This window comes from Pararge aegeria, chromosome 4, assembly GCF_905163445.1.
Source record: "Pararge aegeria chromosome 4, ilParAegt1.1, whole genome shotgun sequence".
In the NCBI taxonomy this organism is placed as follows: Eukaryota; Metazoa; Arthropoda; class Insecta; order Lepidoptera; family Nymphalidae; genus Pararge; species Pararge aegeria.
The window spans coordinates 9,953,554-9,976,627 of record NC_053183.1 but is presented as its reverse complement, the minus strand read 5'-3'; the positions used below and the strand labels follow the sequence as shown (position 1 = coordinate 9,976,627).

The window sequence follows — 23,074 nt, the reverse complement described above, 5'->3', positions numbered from 1 at the left end:
CAAGTCACCTTGTTGTAAGGTTGTAATTTTAATTATTAAATGTTCCGCATGAATGCTGGCTGTTAAACCTCTTTTGTATATTAGTTTGGATGTTGCACCCCCCAATCGGGCTATAATTTGTTGGGAGTCTTTCTGCCTAGATATTAAAAATAATAATTTGCCTACAGTGTCAATATCATTATGTAATTTATAGTCTCAAATAACTAGTTATTCTATTGTTCTGCAAATATTGTATAAGGTGATGTATTGAAAATAATTAAAAAATAGTTGTTTAAAGTGTATTACAATACAAAGAGAGAATTTGTATGAATAAAATGACATAGCAGTAAGTAGGTAGGTATTAACTTGTATGTATAAATGGATAAATATAGTTATTGTTCTAATAAAAATCCATCAGCATGGCTCTGGTACACCCAGGAGCAAGGTTACGTTATGGCCCATTCAAACCATTGTAAAAAGTGCGCGTGCCTTTAATGTACACTGAACGTGTTAACTAAAAAAAGCAAATTTTGTAATTGGTTTTTTACTATTATTTGACGTTACTGTCTATGCATATAAAGAATGGGATTAGAGATACCTTAATAGAGTTTGAACCTTTTGTATATGACGTTATGGTATACCTACGCAACGGTTGTTATATTATCAGTATATCACGTGTTTTACCCGAATTTAAGTCGCACCTAGTATCATTCTGTTATTATAACGAATAATATTATTACTTAATATAAAACTTTTAAAAGCTAGAAATAATTTATATGAGATAAGGCCGCCTTTGGTATTCTACTCCAGTTTTTATGTTTCTCTCTGTTCGTCTTTTATTTTCCTAACTGCGTATTGGTGTACAAATAAAGAGTTTAAATAAATAAATAAAAAAAAAATTATAATCATTATCTATATTTATTTATGGATATTATTATTATTACTATATGTACAAACGTTTAAACGTACATGGTAGAAGGTATGAAAAAAAAACAAGACTTAGACTGCTCTTTTTATAAATAAAAACAATTTTTTTTTTAAATAAATTGCAATTATTTCCTAAGACTAGTTTTACCAATACACCACAAAATTATCCAAGCGTCCATATTGAATCCACGTTATTTAATACCTCTTCAGGTGTTGAGTGTTTGTGGAACATGAAGTATCCTTGTATTTGGGCTGGACTTACATCGCGCTCTTTTTCTATAACCCTAGAAGTGAGAAATACATTTAAACAACCTCCCATATGGGAGAGAACTACTTTTAGAACTTACAGTTTTATAATTGAACATTACTTTATTCGTCCGTCTAGAAAAGAGGTACGCGCAGAGGCCAAATTGGACAACTCAAGATATACAAAAGTTTCCAACGCCATTAATTGAGACAGTGTTCTAGGATAGTTACGCCACTGCGCGAGAAGTTAAGTTCCGTTCAGCAATTGAGGGTTTAATTTATATACTACGACAACGCAGACATCGCCATCTAGCCCCAAAGTAAGCGTAGCTTGTGTTATGGGTACTGAGATGACAGATGAATATTTTTATAAATAATATACATAAATACTTATAATATACATATAAACACCCAGACACTGAAAAACATTCATATGCTCATCACACAAACATTTTCCAGTTGTGGGAATCGACCCACGGCCTTGGAATCAGAAAGCAGGGTCGTTGCAAACTGCGCCAATCGGCTGCACAAGTAAAAGGGTAAACGGCTGCTCGCTTTTAAAAACCAGCTAATTAGGTAAATTTCATACCAACCTTTGTGCAAATACTTTGGCGTGTTCTGCGGCGTCTTTATAAAACCTGAGAAACATGAGCTCTACTTGATCTCGTTCACAATAGCCTACATATTCTTTCATATCCACACGTCCTGGTCTGATCAGCGCTGGATCTAATCTGAAATTTTAACATGTACCTACGTGTTTTTAAACTTAACCACAGACTAAGGAATGCCGCCAAGCGTACCTAAGATGCCGCGTGGAAACCGATAAGCTAACTGCTTTAACCCAAACAGGTTAGCCATCTTAAACTGCGTAATAATATCAGTAGGGTCAGTCTTTGCAGTCAAGAGCTAACTTGAAAAGAACAGAAAAAATGAGAAGCTACGCTGGATTAAATTATGTGTATGTATGAACTATGTTCTGAGATGTTAAAAGTTTTTTGTGTTGACCAGAATCTTTCGATGATAAATGATTAATTTCAACTACCAACCTGGCGTAGAGGTGAGGTTTTATGAGTGGGAGGTCCACGGTTTGATCTCCGCCACGGGCAATTTGTAAATTTTCTCTGGTCTGGTGTGACAGGAATCTTGGCTAGTTACCACCCTACCGCCAAGCGATTTAGCGTTCTGGTAAAATGCCCCGTGACGTGCATAGTCGGTATGCACAGGGTATGCAGATGATATAAAATGAAGAAATCTCCAGTAAGAGTTATTAATACTTAAGAGTAGGCTTTTAATAACTCTTACAATGCCTATCCTTAAGTTTTTCATAACTCAGACTTGAGATTTACTTCATTTTATATCATCATAGATGGTTTGAACAGGGTATGCAACCCTGTTCATACCATCAGTGGCGTTCCTAGTGTCTTGAATTAGAGCAAGCCCAGTTACATATATAATTTATTTGACTCATCATATGATCTGTTTAAGGTAGTTTTTGTTGTGCCAAATTACAAACATCAACTCATCTTACATGCTCTCAATGACACTACTGATTATGGCCTACAAGCGATTATGATAAGAAATTTCGATTGATAATTAAAGCCGGGCTTTTCGGCTTCTATGGCAGTACCGCCACTGCATACCATCTATGCACGCCACTGATAACGTCTATACCTATATTTTAGTATGACTATGGCCCTTGACTACCAGGTTGGATTGTAGTTAAGGGCTAACTTATAAAGGATTTAAAAAAAAAGGAAAAAAAAATCCTTTGGGTTCCAAAGAGTCCTCATAGGAAGACTTTGGTGTAAGGACGCATCAGGAAACCTAACAGATTATTGTGATTGCTGTTCTATAAAGTCTCACCTTTCCAAATAATTAGTTGTCATAAATACTATTCTTGCTTCAGTGGACGCGACGCCGTCTAGGCAGTTGAGAAGGCCGCTGAACGTGACTCTGTTAAGACCTTCATAAGCGGCTTTTTGCTTGGCCGTGTCTTCTCTCGACACGAACGCAGCGTCTATATCTTCGAGGAGTATTATCGATTGTTGGGGTGCTACACTAAGTAGAAAATGGAATTTCAACATTAAAATAACTTCTTAATTTTCTACCTTTTCTTTATTGAGTGCAGTCATGATTATCGACCCATTACCGGCCCGTTATACGGTTCTAAGAATGAGAAAGGTACGCTGTTGTCCACCAGGCTTGCAGTTTAGGCCGTACTCTACCGATCCAAGCTTGATCGATTGACTCGCACACTGTTGAGAACGTTATAGAGAACTCTTAAGGCATGCATGCATGGTTTCCTTACGATGGTTTCTTTCCTGATGATGTTTCAACGTTAAAGCAAGTATCTAATTCTAGTTTTATTGCTGGTATTAAAAACACATAACTAGAAAAATTTAGAGGCGAGTGCTGTAGATCGAACTCAGTGCCCCTTAAAACGTATTCCGATGCTCTAACCACTAAGCTATCACCGTTTCATTAGCTGCAATATGTGGCCCCTAACTCATAAAACAAAAAAAAAGATAATTTGTAAACCGCCTGATTTCATTCATATTAAATATTATCATAAACAAAAATAACAAAAAAAAATCTTGATTGTTAGATATATATAAATTTAAACTTTGTTTTTAACTTTTTTACCTGAGAAGATGATTAAGTCTGTCATCCGTAAGGCCTCTTTCTGATAAATTCAGCACACAAATGTTATATTCCAATTGCCCAGCTAGAGCCATTATGAAGGACGATTTACCGCAACCTGGTGGCCCGTGAAGTAGATAGCCTGTAAACAGACATATTGTTGTTTACACCTATATTATACACCTTTATTTTTTACCATAATCTTCATCAACAGACCTCTATTATTAACATAGAGGACTAGCTGTCCCTACAAAACTTATAGTTTGAATTTTGTACAGCATCCATACGGAAGCATAAATACAATCATGCGCTATGCTCATCCATTCATTCATTAAATCATTCATGATTCAAATGAATAATTCATACAATCGACAATTACCCCCCATTCTTTTACCCAATATCGTCCAATATAGCGTTTGCAAATTTGCAGATACAGTCGGTAATACTATTGCCATTGTACTGCCAATGAATTGCTTCCGTAGCGATGCAGAAACGCTTCCACGAATCACTGCGAGAAAGCGACATGGGAGACCTCCATTTCACTTTAGATATCATAAAAATGTCCACATTACTAGTTATCTGGATGTGTTAGAACTTTTGATTATTATTTTAACTGCATATTCAATTAATGATGTAAGAAGAAGCAACGCAATTAAATATCATTAGTTTTAACTGTAAATCATTGTGAGGAAATCAGCATTTCTAGAGTTCTCGATAATATTCTCAAAAAACGTGTACAGTGTGGTTGCCCAAACTGCACTTGGTCAGCGTAGTGAACAACAGCCTAAACCCTTCTCATCCTGAGAATAGACCCTGTAGTGGTCTGGTGATCTTTTGAATAATTATTTTAAGATTCATTGCTGTATGAGTTATTTTATATACCTCTTCTATATGGTATGCCTCTGTCAGTATACCAATGTGGGTTGTCAATGAAATCCAGACAATCTTTTATGATTTTTTCCGTAAGGCCAGACTTTAGCACAACACTTTCTAAGGGTCGCCGCCTTCTAGGGTGTCCGAATGGCCGCCATTCAGACCCCATTGCTGTGTACATCACTGTCATGCCTTCATGTTGTTTTAAAGCCATTGCTCTAGCTGTAAATAACAGTCTTAATTATAGCAGGAATTATATTTGTTCATATATAGTTTTCCTCTTCTTTACCCGGGTGTTATACGAGGCGACTGAGCATAAGGGAATACAACATAATGGCCATTAGCGTTCCGGTATGGTCATGTGAAAACTGATTAGGGATATGGCTTATGATTGCCATACCCCAAACAAGTTGCATCAGTACGAAAGTAAAATAGTAAATCTATATTTCCTTTATTAACTATAAATTATGTTAAGATTGACGTAACATATAGGCAGGTTATTCTTTTTTGCATATGTTTCATTATTTAAGCCTTTTATTTTAACATTAAAACTAGACATAGTAATTTTATTTGTTTCTATCAATGTATATTCAAAGTCAAAGAATAGCTCAGATTGCACATGTTAATAATAGTAGTTTAAGACAATCACACTATACCTTCTTCAAGTATATCATAGTAAAGCTGTTTATTTCGTCCAAATGCTGTTAAAGTAACAGTTTCAAATGGAATGCCCATGTGCAAATCTATAGTTTGTTGTTCCCGTGTTCTATCCACTTTAATCCATGTTCCACCATATCTGTAAATAACAAATGTTCTATGAAATTTCAGTAGTAGTATGGTACAAAGGTTTAGTTTGCAAACAGTGTATATCTGATAACAACATAATAATATAACCCTGAAATTAGGCAAAGGATAGCCTTACATTTAGACCTGTGAATTTAAGTTTAGACAGCCTTGACTTCAATATGTAACTAAATTAACAGGTCTAAAATTTGTGCCACCCTTTTGTCTTTGACTTTAACTTTGAAAATTGAAGAAATTCTTTTTACACTTCAGATTATACAGCTGTGTGCACCCCAATGAGCTTAAATAAGAAAATATATTTTATACATAAGGCGCATACCTAAAGAAATGCTGGCCGACACTAGGTATAAAATCATATTTAGTTTTTATTTGACCTGTGTCCTTTTGAAGGAATGAAGTTTCCACACTGAGATGCTGGGTTTGTTTCGCTGCCTTCTGTGTGATCCACTGCAATAGCCATTGGTAAGATTTATCCCGGCAGGGCACCTCTAGGGTTATCATACAATGCCTTCGAAATAAAACCGTAGAAGTTTGAAGACCTTTACGTAAAATAGCCGCTGCAGCCCCTACACCGAAAAGACCAAAGCCTGCGCCGAAATATGGATTTTGTGACAGTGAGGCTACATATTCAGCTAATGGCATTGTCTCTTCTATTACCTAACTTAAAATTGTTAAACAACTGTTTTAATTGAATTTTTTAAATTTCGTTACGCCACTGTTTCGTAAGGTTATGTTATGACAGCTGATGTACCTACAATACCTAATACCTATCTTAGCCTCTCTATTTTTGTTTTGACATTTTTGACAATCATCAGCTACAGACTTGTCACTTATCACTCCACATATCCATAGAGAATACAAACGTGATGCTTTAAGATAAATTTAAGCAGTAAGCATGTAGTAGTGTGTAGTATCAATGAATATAAGTATAAATTAAACTTAGAGAGTACCGAAGTGTTTATGTTTATATCGTTAGAAAAGATAATAAATAGAAATTCAAAAAACAGGCTCAAGAATTTATTCATTTCCTATCTCGTATTCGTTTCCTCTATTTATATGCTCAATACCTTGTCATGCCTAGCCTACTGAATATATATATATATACTGGCTATAGAATAAGATGTATTAGGTACTTTCCAGACTTTTGCATTATAGCTCATCATGTTTGACTTATGCTGCGTTTGATGAACTCCGTGGCGCAGTGGTGAGTGCTGTGGTTTTATAAGGTGAGGTCTCGGGTTCGACCTCGGCAGGGGCAGTTTTGGAATTTAGAATTTCTGAATTTTCTATGATCTGGTGGGAAGCGATAAACCCATTATCTATATTGTTTTTTGTGTTTGTCAGATGGCACTATGATAATTATTTTTTATTAAGTAACTTTCTTTTGCATTGCTTTTCAAAGAAATGCGCATACAAACATCCAAATAACCTATCATGGTTTTGGAAACGGCATTGGCTTTTTAATTAATTTATCGTTATGAACCACTGGTTGATGGACACAGGGCAGCACTTTGCAGCACGTGTCCCTTACATACCCTGCGTAGTGTTGCTCTGTTTATAGGCGGTGGGTTTCGACTTACAATTGTACCATCAGCTTGGTCCACTTAGCTATTGTTATAAAAAAAATAAACTTAAACCTAAGTAAGTATCTGTGAATTTTAGAGTTCTAAGTCTAAACTACATTTTATTGCTACGAAGTCAATTATTTGTAATGATGTCGGCACCGAGTGGCCTCTCCCCGCAATAAAAGCTTCCACGCGCTGCGGGTCACGCGACCCCTATCGTCAACGACTGACGTCGGTTCGTCTTAATTTATTGTTTGAGTTATTCCGTGTGTTCATAAATTATGAAATTACACAATTGCTGTTGCTCGCGGCTTTTATTTTTAGTATCTGCATCGTTTTTATGGCCACTATTTTTTTATAACAATATTTTGAGTCTCTTTACACACAGAGATAAGCATATATAGTCAGTTTAGTTAAATATTAAATCAATGGGTACAGTCCACTGACCCTTATTATATAACATAATAGAGGTCAGTGGTAAATTAAGGATTAGATAAAAATAAGGTTTCATTCGTAGGTAAACAAAGAGTTTCCAGCCAAAAGGCATGTGTTGCTAATTAAGTATATACCTACCTACCTACAAAAATCTATCTGGCTATGCTTAAAATGGATAATCTAATTGACATGGACCGTAAAGTTTTGAGCATATTCCTTTTCTTGATTCACGTGAAACCGCAAGTTGATTTATCTATTGCTGTTCGAAAATTTAACCACCAGAAAGACATGTCGGAGTATTGCAGGCGTCGAGTGGCGCCATCTGTGTTCCTAGGGAAACAGGTCATGGAAGCCAGCTCCCATATCATGCACTTCTCACAGTTGGAAGTGCCATATAGTTGCACTTTGAGCGTAAGGTTTGTTATTGAGTGCGCGGATTACAAAAGTTTGTAGTACTAGCAAATCGCAAAATATATTAATTATAATCATTTATCAACTGTAAAGCAATATAAATGAGGATCAAAAGTAAATTCGCTAAAATTCTTGAAAGAGTCATTTAAGTGGTGTTTTTGTGAGTGTCTTATGAGTGGGAGGCTTGGTTTGGTTTGGTAGACGGCTTCGGTTGTGGCTAGTTATCATCCTGCCGATAAAGGCCGCCAAGCATTCCGGTACGATGTCACGTACAAACCTATGAGGGGTATTGAGAAAATATAACTACCGTAGGTTAGCCCGCTAACAAATTATTTATCACCCCTAGCTCCATACCCGGTCTTGGGTTCTATGCAGCATCGGACCGGAACGATAAATCACTTGGCAGCACATCTAGCCTAGCGAGTAACTAGCCGGGGCCGAATGCTCCCAGATCAGACTAGAAAAAATGTACCATGACTTTCAACGTAAATGACCACAGCGCCACTCGCCAGGCAGGTTTGGTCAGCCTAAAAAGGAGGCTGAAGTCATGACCACTAGGTTAACGCTACTTTTAAGACCTATTATGTACGATACTATAACTACCTAATTAACAAATTTACAACTTTTTAGGACAGAGTCCGGCAATAATATTATCCTGGTTATTCAATTGTTATCCGAAATGGGTTTAATTGACGCCTGCGCACAAAATGCCGATCAGCTGATCATATATGAGTTTGGAGAAACGTTTGGCGGCTACTGGGGGCATCTACCTCATACAATGATTAAGAAGACTACAAAAAATTATACTCAGTTCTATACTTTAAAAACTACAAAGCCTACAACTACTACTGAAAGGTACCACAATATCCCACCAAAGTAAGTATACACTACTTTATACTTATTTTGGCAGGCTTCTTTTATTAGTATGTAGGTACACCTATTTTAAACAGTCTTGGTAGATTTCCCTACTTTAAAAAAGCTTTAAAGCATTTTTTTAGTAGAATAAAAAAACCTAAAAAGAAGCATTTATAATAATTATTTTAGTTACTATTCACCTACTTCGCAAGATTCTGCTATGTTCTAATCCCCAATGAATTCGACTTTAAATCCGTTACAATAAGGTTGTTTCAAGTGTTATAAATAGCTATACTTTATAGCAATTTATAACACCTTACTCCATTTCAGTACGAAACATAATTCAACGGATGCATCAAAAAACGTTCTCATGCAAACGTTTCCAGTTGCGACGGACAGACCAAAGGACTTCATCAGAATGGAAGTGCCGCTGGTGAATGTGTCCGGAAATTTCCAATTAGGGTCGCCGCTGCAGACGGACAATGCAGAAGAGATGTTCGACTTCATCTATGACGTCACACCGAAGTATACTATCTTATAGAGGAGTAGATACATATTAACACAGAGTTTAGCTGACCTGCCTAGTCTTTTTGTTTGAAAGCGTAACTAAGCATAACTGACTTTATATAAGTTTTTACCAATAGCTTCGTAATTAATAGAACAACCGCTCGCAGCCGAGGTTTGTAAGCAGTTCTACAGTCTAACTCGCATATATTTAATGAGTTGCCTGATGACCAAAGTCTTCAAAAACTTAAGTGTTGCCAGTGAAGACTTATGGCATGGTATGCTTATGGCACCGAACTTCGTTGTTATAAGAAACTCAGAGTCAGTCTGCAGGAAAGAGCTTTCCCATAAAAACATTCATCTATACTGTATATCCCGACCCACCGCGTAGCATGGCTCGGTGGGTCTGGTATTAATTGGTTTTCGCTTAATGTTATTTCTGACATTACTCAGCTGCTAAGGGCCGGACCTTTATGTTGTTTGACATTAAAATATAGCCTCATTAAGAACTGGAAAATCAAATAAAAATTAAAAATTGAAATGCAACTGTAGTTATGGTCAAACTAAAAACAATATTTTTAATTTGGTGGATACATAGACATATAAATTTAGTTTTGTAACCAGTTTTACTTTTAAAGTTGGTTGCAGATTTCAGATCTAGTTTTTAAATCTGCTAAAGTATTTAATAATTTAGTTTTTTTTTAATTCCACCAAAAGGATCGGGGTAGAATATGAAACAAGCATACTACCTTTAGTGCAGTTTTCAATAAAGAAACAAACAATTCGACAAGATAGCTACGACAAGAAACAACGCTACGATCTAGACTACGCGGTTGATGGATTTACTTTTGATTCTAGGTATTATATTTCATTTCATTTTAGACAGATTTTTTTTAATAACATTCCTAAATATGTAGTTGTTTTTTTTCAGATTATTATTTAGTACAGTTAATAGAAGATTGACAACTAGAAAAAGGAAATGGTCTGCACGCAGAACATTAAATTTTCGAAAGAAAAAATTGCAAAAGTAAGTTATTAATAAATCTAAATAAGGTATATTATAAATAGGTTTACATTTGTCTATTTCATTGACCTCAATAATTACAATATGTATATATGTATAAATAATATATGATGAGGCTATGTTGCCTTCTTCTATTGACACCTCTGAATTGCTGGCTCATTTTTGAGCAAAGTATCAGCCTGCTGCAGAAATGCAGTCATTGATCTTGGCACTTTTCCAAGCGGCCGAAAGTTGTATGGTAAATAGTGATAAAATGATTTTTTAGATTATATACACCACGTTCAACGAGTTATTTTGCAAAAATTCGCTCTTTTACAAAAACTGTTGCTCCAATACTGAATTCGTCAACTGTGGAGATTGAAGATATTATAAAAGCCTATGGAATGACTGCAATGCCGAGTTCCGTGGAATATAATATTACGATACATAATATTTTAGAAAATATTTCTAATATGGACCATAATAGAAGCGGTTAGTTTTATTTACTTTAGTACTTTCTAATTTAACGTTTTCTAATTTAAACAATTTTTACTTAAACATTTAGATTATTTATTTTTGTCGTAGATTGTAGTGTTACGAAAGTGCATTGGACAACATCTACATAGCAAATGTTTTTATAGCTGGTACCTTAATTAATCTCCCCGGTCAACCCCGGTCTATGGACGTAGATAATGTAATAATGTATACATACGTAATGAGCACATCAAAATTGCTATAGCTATGTTTATGTTTACCAATATATAACATATTGGTAAATAAATTGAAATTGAACTATGACCCTATTTGAATTCTTTGAATTTCACTTTGTAACAAAGAGTGAATTATTGGAGACTCCGAAGGATATTTATTTGAATACCTAAGTTATCTTCTATGGGGATTGTAATGCTTTCCACCAGTCGTTTAAAACCAGCCGTTTTAAATATCTGTTTTCCGAACACGAACACGTAACTTATTTTACTTTAAACTAGTGCTGCGCAACAAAGGCGGGATTAATAAATATATACAAAAGTAATCGACTTCAATTCCTCTCATAGAATTTGATTATTGCACAGTGGCTTAAGTTGTTTACATATATCTTAATTTTAGAAATATTTTCATTTCAGTGTATTTAGCCCCTAATCTCTCAATCTATGAAAAAAAAAACCTTGAAGGAAAAAAAAAATCTGATAAAACTATAGATTTAAATGTAAGGAGGAACAATCTGCATCACATTGCGTTAAGGTTTGAAATTAAATTTATAAAAAAGTATTTTTTTTATATTTTAATCCTAGTTTACGTTGGTTAGGTACCGCAACCTTATCAATTGCCTATTAGATCTTTGATACATATACAATTTCTTTCAGTGGGGAACTTCCTATAGTAAATAATTTGTTAAGGGATAAAAAGTTACAGTTTATAGTTAATCAAAGTGCCACATTGCAAGCTGACTATCATGCTAAAAATAGTTCATACTCTCATATTAGAAGAGACGAAGATCAATCGACTGCATACAAAGTTAATATGTCCGATTACGTAACAGGTAGGTTCTAGTATAATATCTTCTGTAAAGGTTTTAAAATGTTAGGGCGCTTTGACCTCACTTTCTACTCTTTGGTTAAGAATTTCAATTTAAAATTTATACAGCTATTTACTCATGCTTTTGTGTTTTGAAAACCCTAATTCATTTGTTTTTCCTCTTTTTGGTTTTACTCTGCGTCACTCGATTTACAAAATGGAAAACTTGAAATATCAAGTTATTTACGTGTACTAGTTTCATCGTGGCACCGTGCTGCAGAAAAGGCTCGTAGGATTAATTATTATGGCGGCGGTGTCACGAAAGAAACTGCTGCACAACAGATGGCTAGAAAATTAGAGAGAGCTTCAATTAAAATGAAAAACAAAAAATATAATATATATATTTACTAAAAATTAAAAATCAAAGTAACATCTAATGATATATTGGTTGGACCCTCTAGGTAATCCTGTATTGTGGGTGCCTGCTAAGCATAACAGTTGTCACTCGGCCTTCACTTGTAATTAATAGATCAAAAATTAAGAATTAAATAATTGTTGCATGCATTTCTCAATAATTAATGCAATATTTCCCTTAAAGAATTTACGAAAGTATCTCTTTAGTTGCGTAATAATTAATAATATAAAAATAAATAAAAAATAATATAAAATATACTACGAAAAAACACACATCGCTATCTAGCCCCAAAATAAGCGTAGCTTGTGTTATGGTTTCTAAGATATCTGATGAATACTTTTATGAATATAATACATATAAATACTTTTAATATGCAGATAAACACCCAGACACTGAAAAAATTCATGTTCATCACATAAACATTTTTCTAGTTGTGGGAATCGAACCCACGGCCTTGGACGCGGAAAGCAGGGTCACTGCCCACTGCGCCACTGCGTGTAATGAAGCGAGCTAGGATATAATTTTTGTTTTAGCTTCCTGTACTTAACATAACAGGCGCGGTATGCTTTATTTGTGTGGCGGTGGATGTCTTTGACAAAACTACTCCCCGGCTCACACAGATCACCATTTTATTCAAACTTTGATGTCTTCTTGAACGGGGAAAAAATCAATTCCTGTAGGGCAGTCCAAAGCGCCTTCAAAGATTTTATTGATTCCCATCCTAATGGTTTTTTTTAGTAAAGGCATCAATGAGATGGCAAAAGTGCACAGATAGCAATGGTACATACACTATGATTAAAAAATATCTTGTATTTAAATTAAATTAAATTAATATCCTCCCTTACAAAACGTCAATTTCATAATATGTAAGGATACAAATAATTACAAATTTTTTATTTTACAGAAAATGTTAAACCATTACAACTAGATAAAACAAGTAACAATATAAGTATTAAAAATGACATTGATAAATCACATTTGTAAGTAATTCTTATTTAAAAAACGTTTGAAATAATGAAAATGTATTTATTATACTTGCCAATTTATCCAACGGACTTTTAGTTTACAAAAGGGAAGGATGGTGGACCATGAATCATGGGAAAATATTGTACAAGCAGCCCCTGTTATGGCTGTAGTTTTAAATAAAAGTGAAATATTCAGTAACGTAACTCAAAAAGGCCGAGAAGAACACAATAAAGTCGACAAGAGGTATGAGTTTTATAATGACATAGCTCTGATTCTCTATTTACAAAATACAACATTTATTTTTATTTATTTCTTACAATCATAAATAGATAGGTATTCATAGGTGACTTGATGTCCTGAAACTCCATTGAGTTTGTATGGACATTGCACAATCCTCTGATGTTATACAAAATTTTAAAACATCTATTGCTAAGCTACAACCTTGAGTAACTTACTTTTACTGAAATTGACGTAAAAATCATTAGATACTGTAATTTATGAAGAGGAGCCGACATCGTTATCAACCCATTACCGGCCACCACTAGAGGGACTCGGTATTCTTCTCTCAGAATGAGACAGAAATAAGATATTATTTAGATAACGTACGCCCTCAGAATGAAGAACATACAGAAAACGTGTACACGACTAAGATTGAATCATCAATAACCAGTCCACTTTAGTAGTGTTTCTCGAACAGGTTGTAAGTCACTTGATTCCATTTAGCAGTTGACAGCTATTATTTTACCTCTAATGTTCTAAACGTTTACCATAAAACGGGATATATGGGAAAGTTTGTGAGGTAGCAACATTCCGCGGTTGTGAAGTGAGACTTTCCCGGGGCGTTTTCACTGTTTTTGGACACAATGCACTGCATTCAATAGTAGCGGAATGAAGGTTCTTTATGTTCTTAATTCTGTGGCCACGTTCTTGTCACTGTCTAACGATTTTTAAAGTAATACCCAAGACAGGGTCCAAAATCTCAATCCCTTTCTTTTAAGAGAGACGTCGCTTGTGCCCCGCAATGGAACATTTAAAAGCTGTTGATAATAGCTGGTTCGCCCTAGAAATTAGTTAAATCCTAAATTTGTTGCAGGAATAAGCGGCACATCCATGCATTAGAAGTAGAAAACTCTCGTCCACGCAATTTGACCACGCAGCGTGCACTGACTAGGGGCACTGAAATGCAGTATCAATTTTCGGACTTGCAGGATCTTGCTGCACTAGTCGAGTTACAAGACGATGAGGTTTCTCTTTTAAGACTTTTTGTTTTTAATTTTACTATTCTTGGTAGTACCTATTTCACAACTTAAGTCAAAAATAGATAGCAGCACACACTTTTATTTAAGCTATTGCATAGCTTTTCGCGCGGGCTTTGAGCGCGAGACCAAGAAAATCCGTGACGTCGAAATCAAATCGTTTCAGCCATTTTGGAATTTTTCGCAAGTCACGCTCAATTCATTTTTGTTACACTTAAGCATTAAGTATTTCATTGATAAACTGCCCTCCTTTTTCTCAATATCAAAGTAAAGCACAAAAATTGTAACTTGAATTCAACGAAAAACAATACTGCATAAATAAAAATATATAAATAATTATAATTGCATAAGTTGATAAAAAAATGCTATGCAATAGTTTTACCGAGGCAGTTCCCGAGTGCCACACTTTTTTGCCACGTTACTTTGTCTTAGCGTTTCGCGTGTAAAAAGGAAAAGTGCCTACGCATAAATAAACTAGTAATATTGTGAAGGTTAAAAATGTACCTGTGATTTACTTCTTGTGAAAATCGACTAAAATTTTTTGAAGGAGTAATTGATTACTTTTAGCACTTATTAAAACTTTGTTGAAGTCTCGTTGTTAGTTTTCCGAGTTTGTCTTCTTATTATAAAGATGCTCATAGGTCTTAACCTAAATACTATAATTGAATTTAAGTAACATATTGTCACTGTACAGGTATAAGTTATCTTATTAACTTTTAAATTAAGACACAAAAAAGTCCATGTCAACTAAATAAGATAAATAAATATAGTACGACAATACACACATCGCCATCTAGCCCTAAGGTAAACATAGCTTGTCTTATAGGTATTAAGATGACTGATTATTTATTTTTTATTTATTGCATGAATAATATATATAAATACTTATAATGTACAGATAAACACCCAGACACTGAATAACATTCATGTTCATCACACAACCATTTCCCAGTTGTCCCACCTTGGACTCGGAAAACAGGGTCGTTGCCCACTGCGCCAATCGGCCGTCACTACCACTTACTATCAAGGTAGAATAGATTTTTAGTGCAATAAGAATGAAGACTTTTGGAGGTTCCTCCGTCTCTCTTATTAATCTTTACATAATACCTACCCTCAAATAAACAGGATACACCTCACCCAATTTTAACTTAGTTTAACCTAGTCTAGCTGGGAAAACTATGTGTAACCGAGCTTCACTCGTAACATACACAAAATGCGTCCGCAAAGTTTGCTTAGAACTCTGTGTTAGGTCAAAGACATTATTTTTTCAGATAACAGGCCGCTTGGCATTACGATATATAAGAAACTACGTTGGTTCAGCACTGTTCAATATCTGTGACTTCAACGAGGCCAAGTCTCGTCAAGTTTTCCTGTTCAATACTTCGAGGATTGTTATCGCTATTAATAATTTCACAGTTCGTAAATACAATGTTTTACTTATTTATTTGTGCTACTTAGCTGCTTTCTAAATGCAACTCCTAAAGTCGAATCACAGTCGGATACTTACCTCGCTTTGATCCATCAAAATATAACTTCAAAGCATAGTTTTTGACGAACTCCGTGGTGCAGTAAAGATCGCTGTGGTATTATATGTGCGGAAACATTAATAAAGCTGGGAAAATTGAGGATCCCTAACTTCTAAATTTTCTCTCTGGTCTAGTATGGTGAGAGGCTTTGACCGTGGCTAGTAGTCCCCCTACCGACAAAGATGTACCGCGAAGCGATTTAGCTTTCCGGTATGATGTAGATACCGATTAGAGGTATGGGTTCTAATTACCATACCCCTTTAATGTTATCCGGCTACCATCTTAGACTGCATTATTACTAACCATCTTGTGAGAATGCAGTTAAGGGCTGACGTGCAGTGGTATAAAAATAGCGTCACAAAAAGTTTTCTCTTATTCCAAGTGTAAATAAGAAGAGAGCTGAATAAAGAAGCTGAAGGTGACGCTCTGATAGAACAAACACATTTCCCTCCTCATCCTTTGTCTATTAACGCCCCACTGCTGGACACAAGCCTTGTCTCACATATAGGAGAAATGGGTTTTGGAGCATAGACCCACCCCGCTGCTCCAATGTAGTTTGATGGGTTTTACCAACTATTGTCACAAGTCAAGCCATGACTGCCGACCTAGTGTAAATAACTAATTACACGTATATTGTACTAAATTTACATTTTTTTATTTTTATACTAAATGTGCTATAAAATTAAAACTTAACATATCATGTATGTTAACTTTAATTTAATAGCACATTTATGTGCTAACATATTTGGAAAAACCTTCTCATGTAGGTAAACTTTGTTTTTGTTGGTTACTTTATGTCGGTTTCCCTAACCTTTTCCAAATTCAGAGTTCTTAAAACAGAAAAACCAAATAAGTGCCTAAATGTTTTTGGATGGACTCGGTTTCGAACCCTGGACTTCGTGTTCATACTTGCTAATAGACCAATTTGGCTGTTAAAGTAATTTTCAATATTCACTAAGTATATAAGGTCATCGGAATAAATACAGTAAAATATATTCTTAACATTACATTAGTGATGGGTCATAGATACCAAATAAATAAATAAATAAATTACAGTTGGAGGGTATGACACTTGTACTTACACCAGCTCAGTCCCTAGCCGACAGTATGTCTATGTGCGAACCTGGCCATCTGGAGTGCCAGATCATCGGAACTCGAGTATGCATTGACTCCATGAATGCGTGTGATGCAGTTCCTAATTGTGGCTCCTACGGTAACTTTAAAGTTGTTCTATTTCCACATATGCTAATTCTTATCATTCGCCATTTTAATACGTACGTTCAGGAGATTTACTTCCATCCCTTAAATCATTATTAGATGGAAGCAGGTGTCACTTTGCGGAATGCAATGATATGCAACGTGTAAATAAAAACCGAAATAATACTTCCGAATAATACTTCTGTGAAACAAAAAACTTATAGTTTTGGAGTAAACCATTGGCTATTGTTTTTACTGAAAGAAATCAGATACAGTCCTAACATCACATGCAAAAGTAAAATCAAGTAAAACCTGACACTTTATTAGGTACGTGTCGTGTAGCGTAGGAACTATGCACGTGTCGGTCTTTTATTTTCAACAGGGTTGTCAGAAGTAAAGTTTGTAAGGAAAAATAAATATGCTTCTTTTGATTCAATATTTTTACAGGGTGATTCCTTATGCACCCTTCAAAAGCATTTCGTAATTCCGTTACACGTTGTATGATCAACTTTAAGCTTCATCATCATCATTATCAATCCGTTATCGGCCCGCTATAGGGCTCGAGTTTGATCCCAGAATGAGAAGGGCCAAAGCTTTAGTTCACCACGCTGGATCAAATGCGGATTGATTGACATTTCAAACCACATATCATATCACCGTAAACATATTTGATTCAAAAAGTTCAAACGTTTAATATTCTGATTAGGTTAGTTAGGTCTATCATCACTTTAAACACAGTCAAATTTATACGTACGACATTTACTAAGTTCACAGTGTTCATTACATACTCCATTTCTTAACATAACAGTTTCTTGGATGGAATGCCTTATTTACCACTTGTTTATTTTTAGTTAGCTGATTATGTAAAATTTAATAATTGTTCCTTAGATATTTATGACGAAGATCGTCTCAAGTGCGGCGTGACTCAAGGACTGCAACATAACGTCTACCTCGCTGCCTTCACATTCCTCGCGGTGATCCTCACCATACTATACACTATCCAGTACTGGCTCAAGCGATGCGTGCCCAAAGTATCCGATGCCTTCTTCATATACACCGACGCAACTGAAAATACGTAATACTGTTTTAGTCACACATTCAATAACAATTGTGAGACATCAGACTGGTTGTTATCACCAGAACTTAGACTTTTTTTCTCATAGGAGATTTTTTAAATTTTCATCCTACTAAAAGTTAGTCCTTAACTGAAATTACACCTAGTAGTTATGATGCAGTCTAAGATATGGTAGCCGGCTAACCTGCTAGAGGTGTGAGAGTTAAATTAAACACATAGGTACTCCTATGGTTTCTACAAGACATAGATAGTATCGGTTTGCGCTAAATCGCTTGGCAGCACGTTTTTGTGGAGGTAACTAGCGACGGTTAAAGCTTCCAACCAGACATAGCTGCGGATATTGAATCATGCACAGGCCCGGCTTAAACATGGTGGGATCACTAGGCATACTGCCTGTGCTTATTCCTCAAATATATTTTGCTACCCCAATACCCCACTATATCAATCCATATACTTTAAGTTCAGGCTGAAATCGTTAACTTTTTAAAATCAAATTAGCCTGAGTTATATCTAGATAAAATAGCTAACTACTGGAAACTATTTTTTTTATTATTTTTTTATTATTGGTTCATTCACCAGATAAAAACTTGTTTGAAATTATTGTTCGCTTTGACTAAATGCTTAACATGGAAAACAGCATAGGTTTCCAAAACCCTAAGAAAACACGAGTCTTTAGCAGGGCCATTATTTTTCCGAAAAAACACAGATAAGAAAAAATCTTATGCTCGTATTGTAACAAACAAAAAAAATGCTTTATGCCTTAGCTCCTGCCGCTGCAGTGACCTAGGCACCCTCAACTACCTATTTATAGGATACCCCGGCCTCTGTGCTCTAATGCGTTCTTATTTAACGCTCCCGAATTTTAGGTAACGACAGTGTTTATGATAGGGAGTGTTTGCTTAAAGCAATGAAAGGCGCACGCGGAGGAAGGTTCTTAAAAATTAAAGTCCAATCGAGCTTTTAGCTTAGTTCACTCACTAGGCTCCATATACAGGCAATCTGTGACAGCGATCAATTGCATGCAGATGGCAGCAATCCATATACTTTAAGTTCAGGCTGAAATCGTTAACTTTTTAAAATCAAATTAGCCTGAGTTATATCTAGATAAAATAGCTAACTACTGGAAACTATTTTTTTTATTATTTTTTTCTTTTTTACTTTTAATCATAATCATAATGATTAAAATGGGTTTAGTAATTTTATAAGTTCATCAAATACATACAAACGCTTTCTTCAAAAAATCTTTAAAAAGAGCTTTTAGATCTTTCTTCTGTATAATAATAGCAGTATAGATAAAGGTTATTAAATGTCGTATAACATGATATGTAATAACTATCTATTCTTTCACAGATTACTTTTGGACACAATTATGCGCTCACCCAACGAAGGTGATGAAACATCAAGTAAGTTTGTATATTCAGGGCAATTCTTTGATAATGACACTTTGTATGGTGACGGGTTTAAAGGTGATTTAAATGAAAATGTTTGTAAGAAGATCATAAGTAAATGTTGCGCATATTTGATTTGTAAGAAGAGACGTGAAGAGCCTGCTGACTATGTAAATGAAGTAAATTCAGTGCCATTAGACAAATCAAATATATTTTCTTTTACGGAATATGAATTACGTAGATTTGCACAATCCACATTAAGAGAAGAAGCCGTCCAAACTGGAGAGAGTTTAGAAATGCAATCTGAAATTTCTAAGGACGAACATAAAGATGTGCTTCGCCAAGGAATCGAACAAGATCCATTAGTTAAACTAAAAGCAGTCGATGACCAGGCAAGTCGTTGTAACTATAAGGAGGAATTAAAATTAATTAAGTTTACTAAAGAAACTAGGTCATCGTCTCAATGTAATGAAATAAACGCCGATCATCAAAGTTTAGGAAATATGGCAAGAAGGCATGCCGTCGTTGCAGACGATGAAAAAGAAATAAGAAGTACAGTTTACGAACGTATTTCAAATACTAATATTAATCCAGAGAAAATACGTGTTAAGTGTGAAGTACATTCCGAGAACATAAAAAAACACTTTGACTCTAATAAACGTTTGCGATTTGATGAAGAGCTTACTATGATACCTTCAATAGAAAGTGGTGGAGAAATAACGACTGATATTTTGGGCGGTAGAATAAGTGTGTTTGGAACTGGAGAACAAAGCAATCAAGATTTCGATACAATAACACAGGATGAACCTGGAACAAGTGACAGCCGCGATTTCATGCGGTTTTGGGGAACTTCGAAGGGCAAGAAGGGTAAAAAGAAGAAAGAAAAGCAACTTCGTATGCATTAAATGCTTATTTATTTGATGAGGCTTTTGTTTTCTCATCTCTCTCGCATACATCCCAAAGTGCTGGAGTAGCGGCCACGCACAAAAAACCGCAGTTACTAGTGGACCTCCTATAAGTTGGTAGACTATATTAAGCTACTTCCTAAGACTCGCACTTTGTACCTAAACTTATATAGACTTTTTTTAAACCACTACAAGTTAGCGCTTGCCCTTTATCTCACCTGGTGATAAATGATGATGCAGTCTGAGATGGAAACGGGTTAACCTGTTAGGGGTTTGCCAGTTATATTAATTGCTATGCTTTATCGTACCGGAACGCCGAATTGCTTAGCATCACGCCAGTCAAGTCGGCCCGTAGCTAGCCATGGCCGAAGCCTCCCACCAGACTAGACCAGAGAATATTCGGAAACAGGACCACCCACTCACAACCACATACGTGTAACGCAACGAAAGACCCATGTTTAGCAGTGGACGGCAATCAGTAGAGACTATGATGATTACGGATAAAATATGCTGTTATAATTTAAGTAATATCACTTAAACATTTTTTTCATACGGAATGAAAATTTAAAGCAACTAAAGCTTAGTTATGCTCTAATTTATAGTTTCCATAAACGAGCTTTGCACTCAGCTGCCCACATAGTTGAAGACATTTGCGCGTTAGCCGCTCCGCGCGCCATTTCCTAATTAACTCCAATTGTGGACCGGACAGAACACGTGCCAAAATATGTGTCGTGTTTTTTTAAGGATATTTTGTCATTGTCGGTTGATTTATTTTAGAACAATGCCGACAAAACGTTTATGAGCTGTTCCATTTTTCAAATGCAATATAGTTTTTTCTTATATTACTGATAGACGGCTGATTGGCGCAGTGGGCAGCGACCCTGCTTTCTGAGTCCAAGGCCGTGGGTTCGATTCTCAGAAGTGGAAAATGTTTCTGTGATGAACATGAATGTTTTTCAGTGTCTGGGTGTTTATACAGAATATTATAACTATTTATGTGTATTATTACTACATTGTGTTATCCATAACACAAGGTACGCTTACTTCGGGGCTAGATGGCGGTGTTTGTATTGTCGTAATATATTTATTTATTTATAATGTATTTTTCACTCAAGAAAGCATGGAAGTGCTTATGAATCCCAAAATAAAGTTTAAAGATTGCCTTAAGCATTCAGCATCGGATTATTTTTTCTTAAGTGTATATATGTGTCCCACATATAATGTGAACAACAATCAACACTAGGTTATTTAAGGCTATAGTAGTAACTACAGTTTTAAAATGTTTCACTAATACTCGATTTGAATAAAGAATTTGAATTTGATTATCATTTGAAATAACCTAAAAAAATTACAACCCTTTTATAGGTGTATGTGCGTGCGTATAAGTGAGTATGAATTATTGTTTAGCTATTTAAACGCTACGCTTCAAGATAGGTAGTAGTTACTTAGATAGGTACATTGACATAAAATCATTCAAACTTTCAATATTTTTGCTTTGGAGCTGAATACAATAGGTAGGTAAAGGATTATGTAACAGCTACCAGTACGATAGTACTGAATGACAAAACAAATATGAAGCAAGTGGCGGTGTTTTATTGGGTTCATCTAGGGGCACTGACGTATATCATCGCTTTTATGTCAGCTCCAAAAAAGATAGATGCAAGAGTGTCAAGCTAGAAGTGGGAGCCGGTGCGCGAGGTCATTTCAATTGAAATCAATTAAAGCAATTGGCTTCAATTGAACGGGCGGCAGATTCAGCGTCGTTGCGTCCACAGAGAGATTTTATGTGAAGCGCCTACGCTCACTGTCACATGACTCAACGCGTATTTCAGTTTTTTTCCTGCTATTCTCATGCGTTCACACTGGTAGGTAGGTGTACTATTCATTAATATCTCTTCATATTTTGACGGCTGATTGGCGCAGTGGGCAGCGGCCCTGCTTTCTGAGTCCAAGGCCGTGGGTTCGATTCCCACAACTGGAAAATGTTTGTGTGAAGACCATGAATGTTGTTCAGTGTCTGGGTGTATATATGTATATTATAAATATTTATGTATATTATTCATAAAAATATTCATCAGTTATCTTAGTACCCATAACACAAGCTACGCTTACTTTGGGACTAGGTGGCGGTGTGTGTATTGTCGTAGTATATTTATTTATTTATTTATATTGACCGTAGAGCAAAGAACACGCCAACACTCCAAAGTGGGTTGGCTAGGTGTACAAACTTATATAAAGCTAGATAAAGATAGATAGCTTATATAAAGATAGCAAGAGATTTCAACCGTCACCGATGGCATAGCTCGGTAACATAACTCTCTAGGGTATGATAAACCAAAATAATTTGGAATTCAATAGGTAAAGTTGTTGTCCAAAAATGTATCCACGCCTAAGGTGATTTGTGACCGAAAACATAACACACAAGCGCGTAATAACTAAAACCCCACGGTAATGATTGATCTAATCCAATATCTTTGGATGGCAGATTATGTTTAGTAGTACTATCCTTATCTACAGGGAAGGAAGAGTAAGGAAGAGCATTAGTTAATTTCTACCATCTAAAGATAATTTTTAATTACCAATGTAATT

The 23,074-nt window shown here is 35.4% G+C and overlaps 2 protein-coding genes across 3 annotated transcripts; one reads left to right on the top strand and one right to left on the bottom strand.

Annotated features, from left to right (window-relative positions):
- Positions 1 to 881: 881 nt before the first annotated feature.
- LOC120623427 (mitochondrial chaperone BCS1) lies at positions 882 to 6,225 on the bottom strand. Of its 2 annotated transcripts, none has more exons than XM_039889453.1 (7): positions 5,789 to 6,225; positions 5,322 to 5,461; positions 4,675 to 4,887; positions 3,796 to 3,934; positions 3,016 to 3,210; positions 1,746 to 1,883; positions 882 to 1,190 (listed from the first exon to the last, which is right to left on the bottom strand). In XM_039889453.1, the coding sequence occupies exons 1-7, from the start codon at positions 6,109 to 6,111 to the stop codon at positions 1,070 to 1,072; spliced, it is 1,269 nt and encodes a 422-aa protein (XP_039745387.1). In that variant the 5' UTR covers positions 6,112 to 6,225; the 3' UTR covers positions 882 to 1,069. The 2 variants fall into 2 exon arrangements, with proteins under 2 accessions (XP_039745387.1, XP_039745388.1); XM_039889454.1 differs by having other exon boundaries at positions 5,844 to 6,050.
- Positions 6,226 to 7,640: 1,415 nt separating this feature from the next.
- On the top strand, positions 7,641 to 20,485 carry LOC120623514. The gene is made up of 13 exons (XM_039889565.1): positions 7,641 to 7,885; positions 8,511 to 8,735; positions 9,066 to 9,260; positions 9,957 to 10,097; positions 10,171 to 10,266; positions 11,607 to 11,782; positions 13,077 to 13,152; positions 13,235 to 13,381; positions 14,232 to 14,382; positions 15,666 to 15,809; positions 16,977 to 17,133; positions 18,006 to 18,192; positions 19,543 to 20,485. Exons 1-13 carry the CDS (start codon positions 7,641 to 7,643, stop codon positions 20,483 to 20,485), a joined length of 2,883 nt encoding a protein of 960 aa, XP_039745499.1.
- Positions 20,486 to 23,074: the final 2,589 nt, after the last annotated feature.

Bases quoted from the DNA above. Each gene is read 5' to 3' on its own strand.
- LOC120623427 (XM_039889453.1), bottom strand. From the start codon at position 6,111: ATGCCATTAGCTGAATATGTAGCCTCACTGTCACAAAATCCATATTTC. The intron at 3,211-3,795 runs GTAAAAAAGTTA...TTTTCTACTTAG, and splicing joins AGACTTAATCATCTTCTCAG to TGTAGCACCCCAACAATCGA. The intron at 1,884-3,015 runs GTGAGACTTTAT...TTAAAATTTCAG, and splicing joins ACAACTAATTATTTGGAAAG to ATTAGATCCAGCGCTGATCA.
- LOC120623514 (XM_039889565.1), top strand. From the start codon at position 7,641: ATGGATAATCTAATTGACATGGACCGTAAAGTTTTGAGCATATTCCTT. The intron at 10,098-10,170 runs GTATTATATTTC...GTTTTTTTTCAG, and splicing joins GGATTTACTTTTGATTCTAG to ATTATTATTTAGTACAGTTA. The intron at 13,382-14,231 runs GTATGAGTTTTA...AATTTGTTGCAG, and splicing joins CACAATAAAGTCGACAAGAG to GAATAAGCGGCACATCCATG.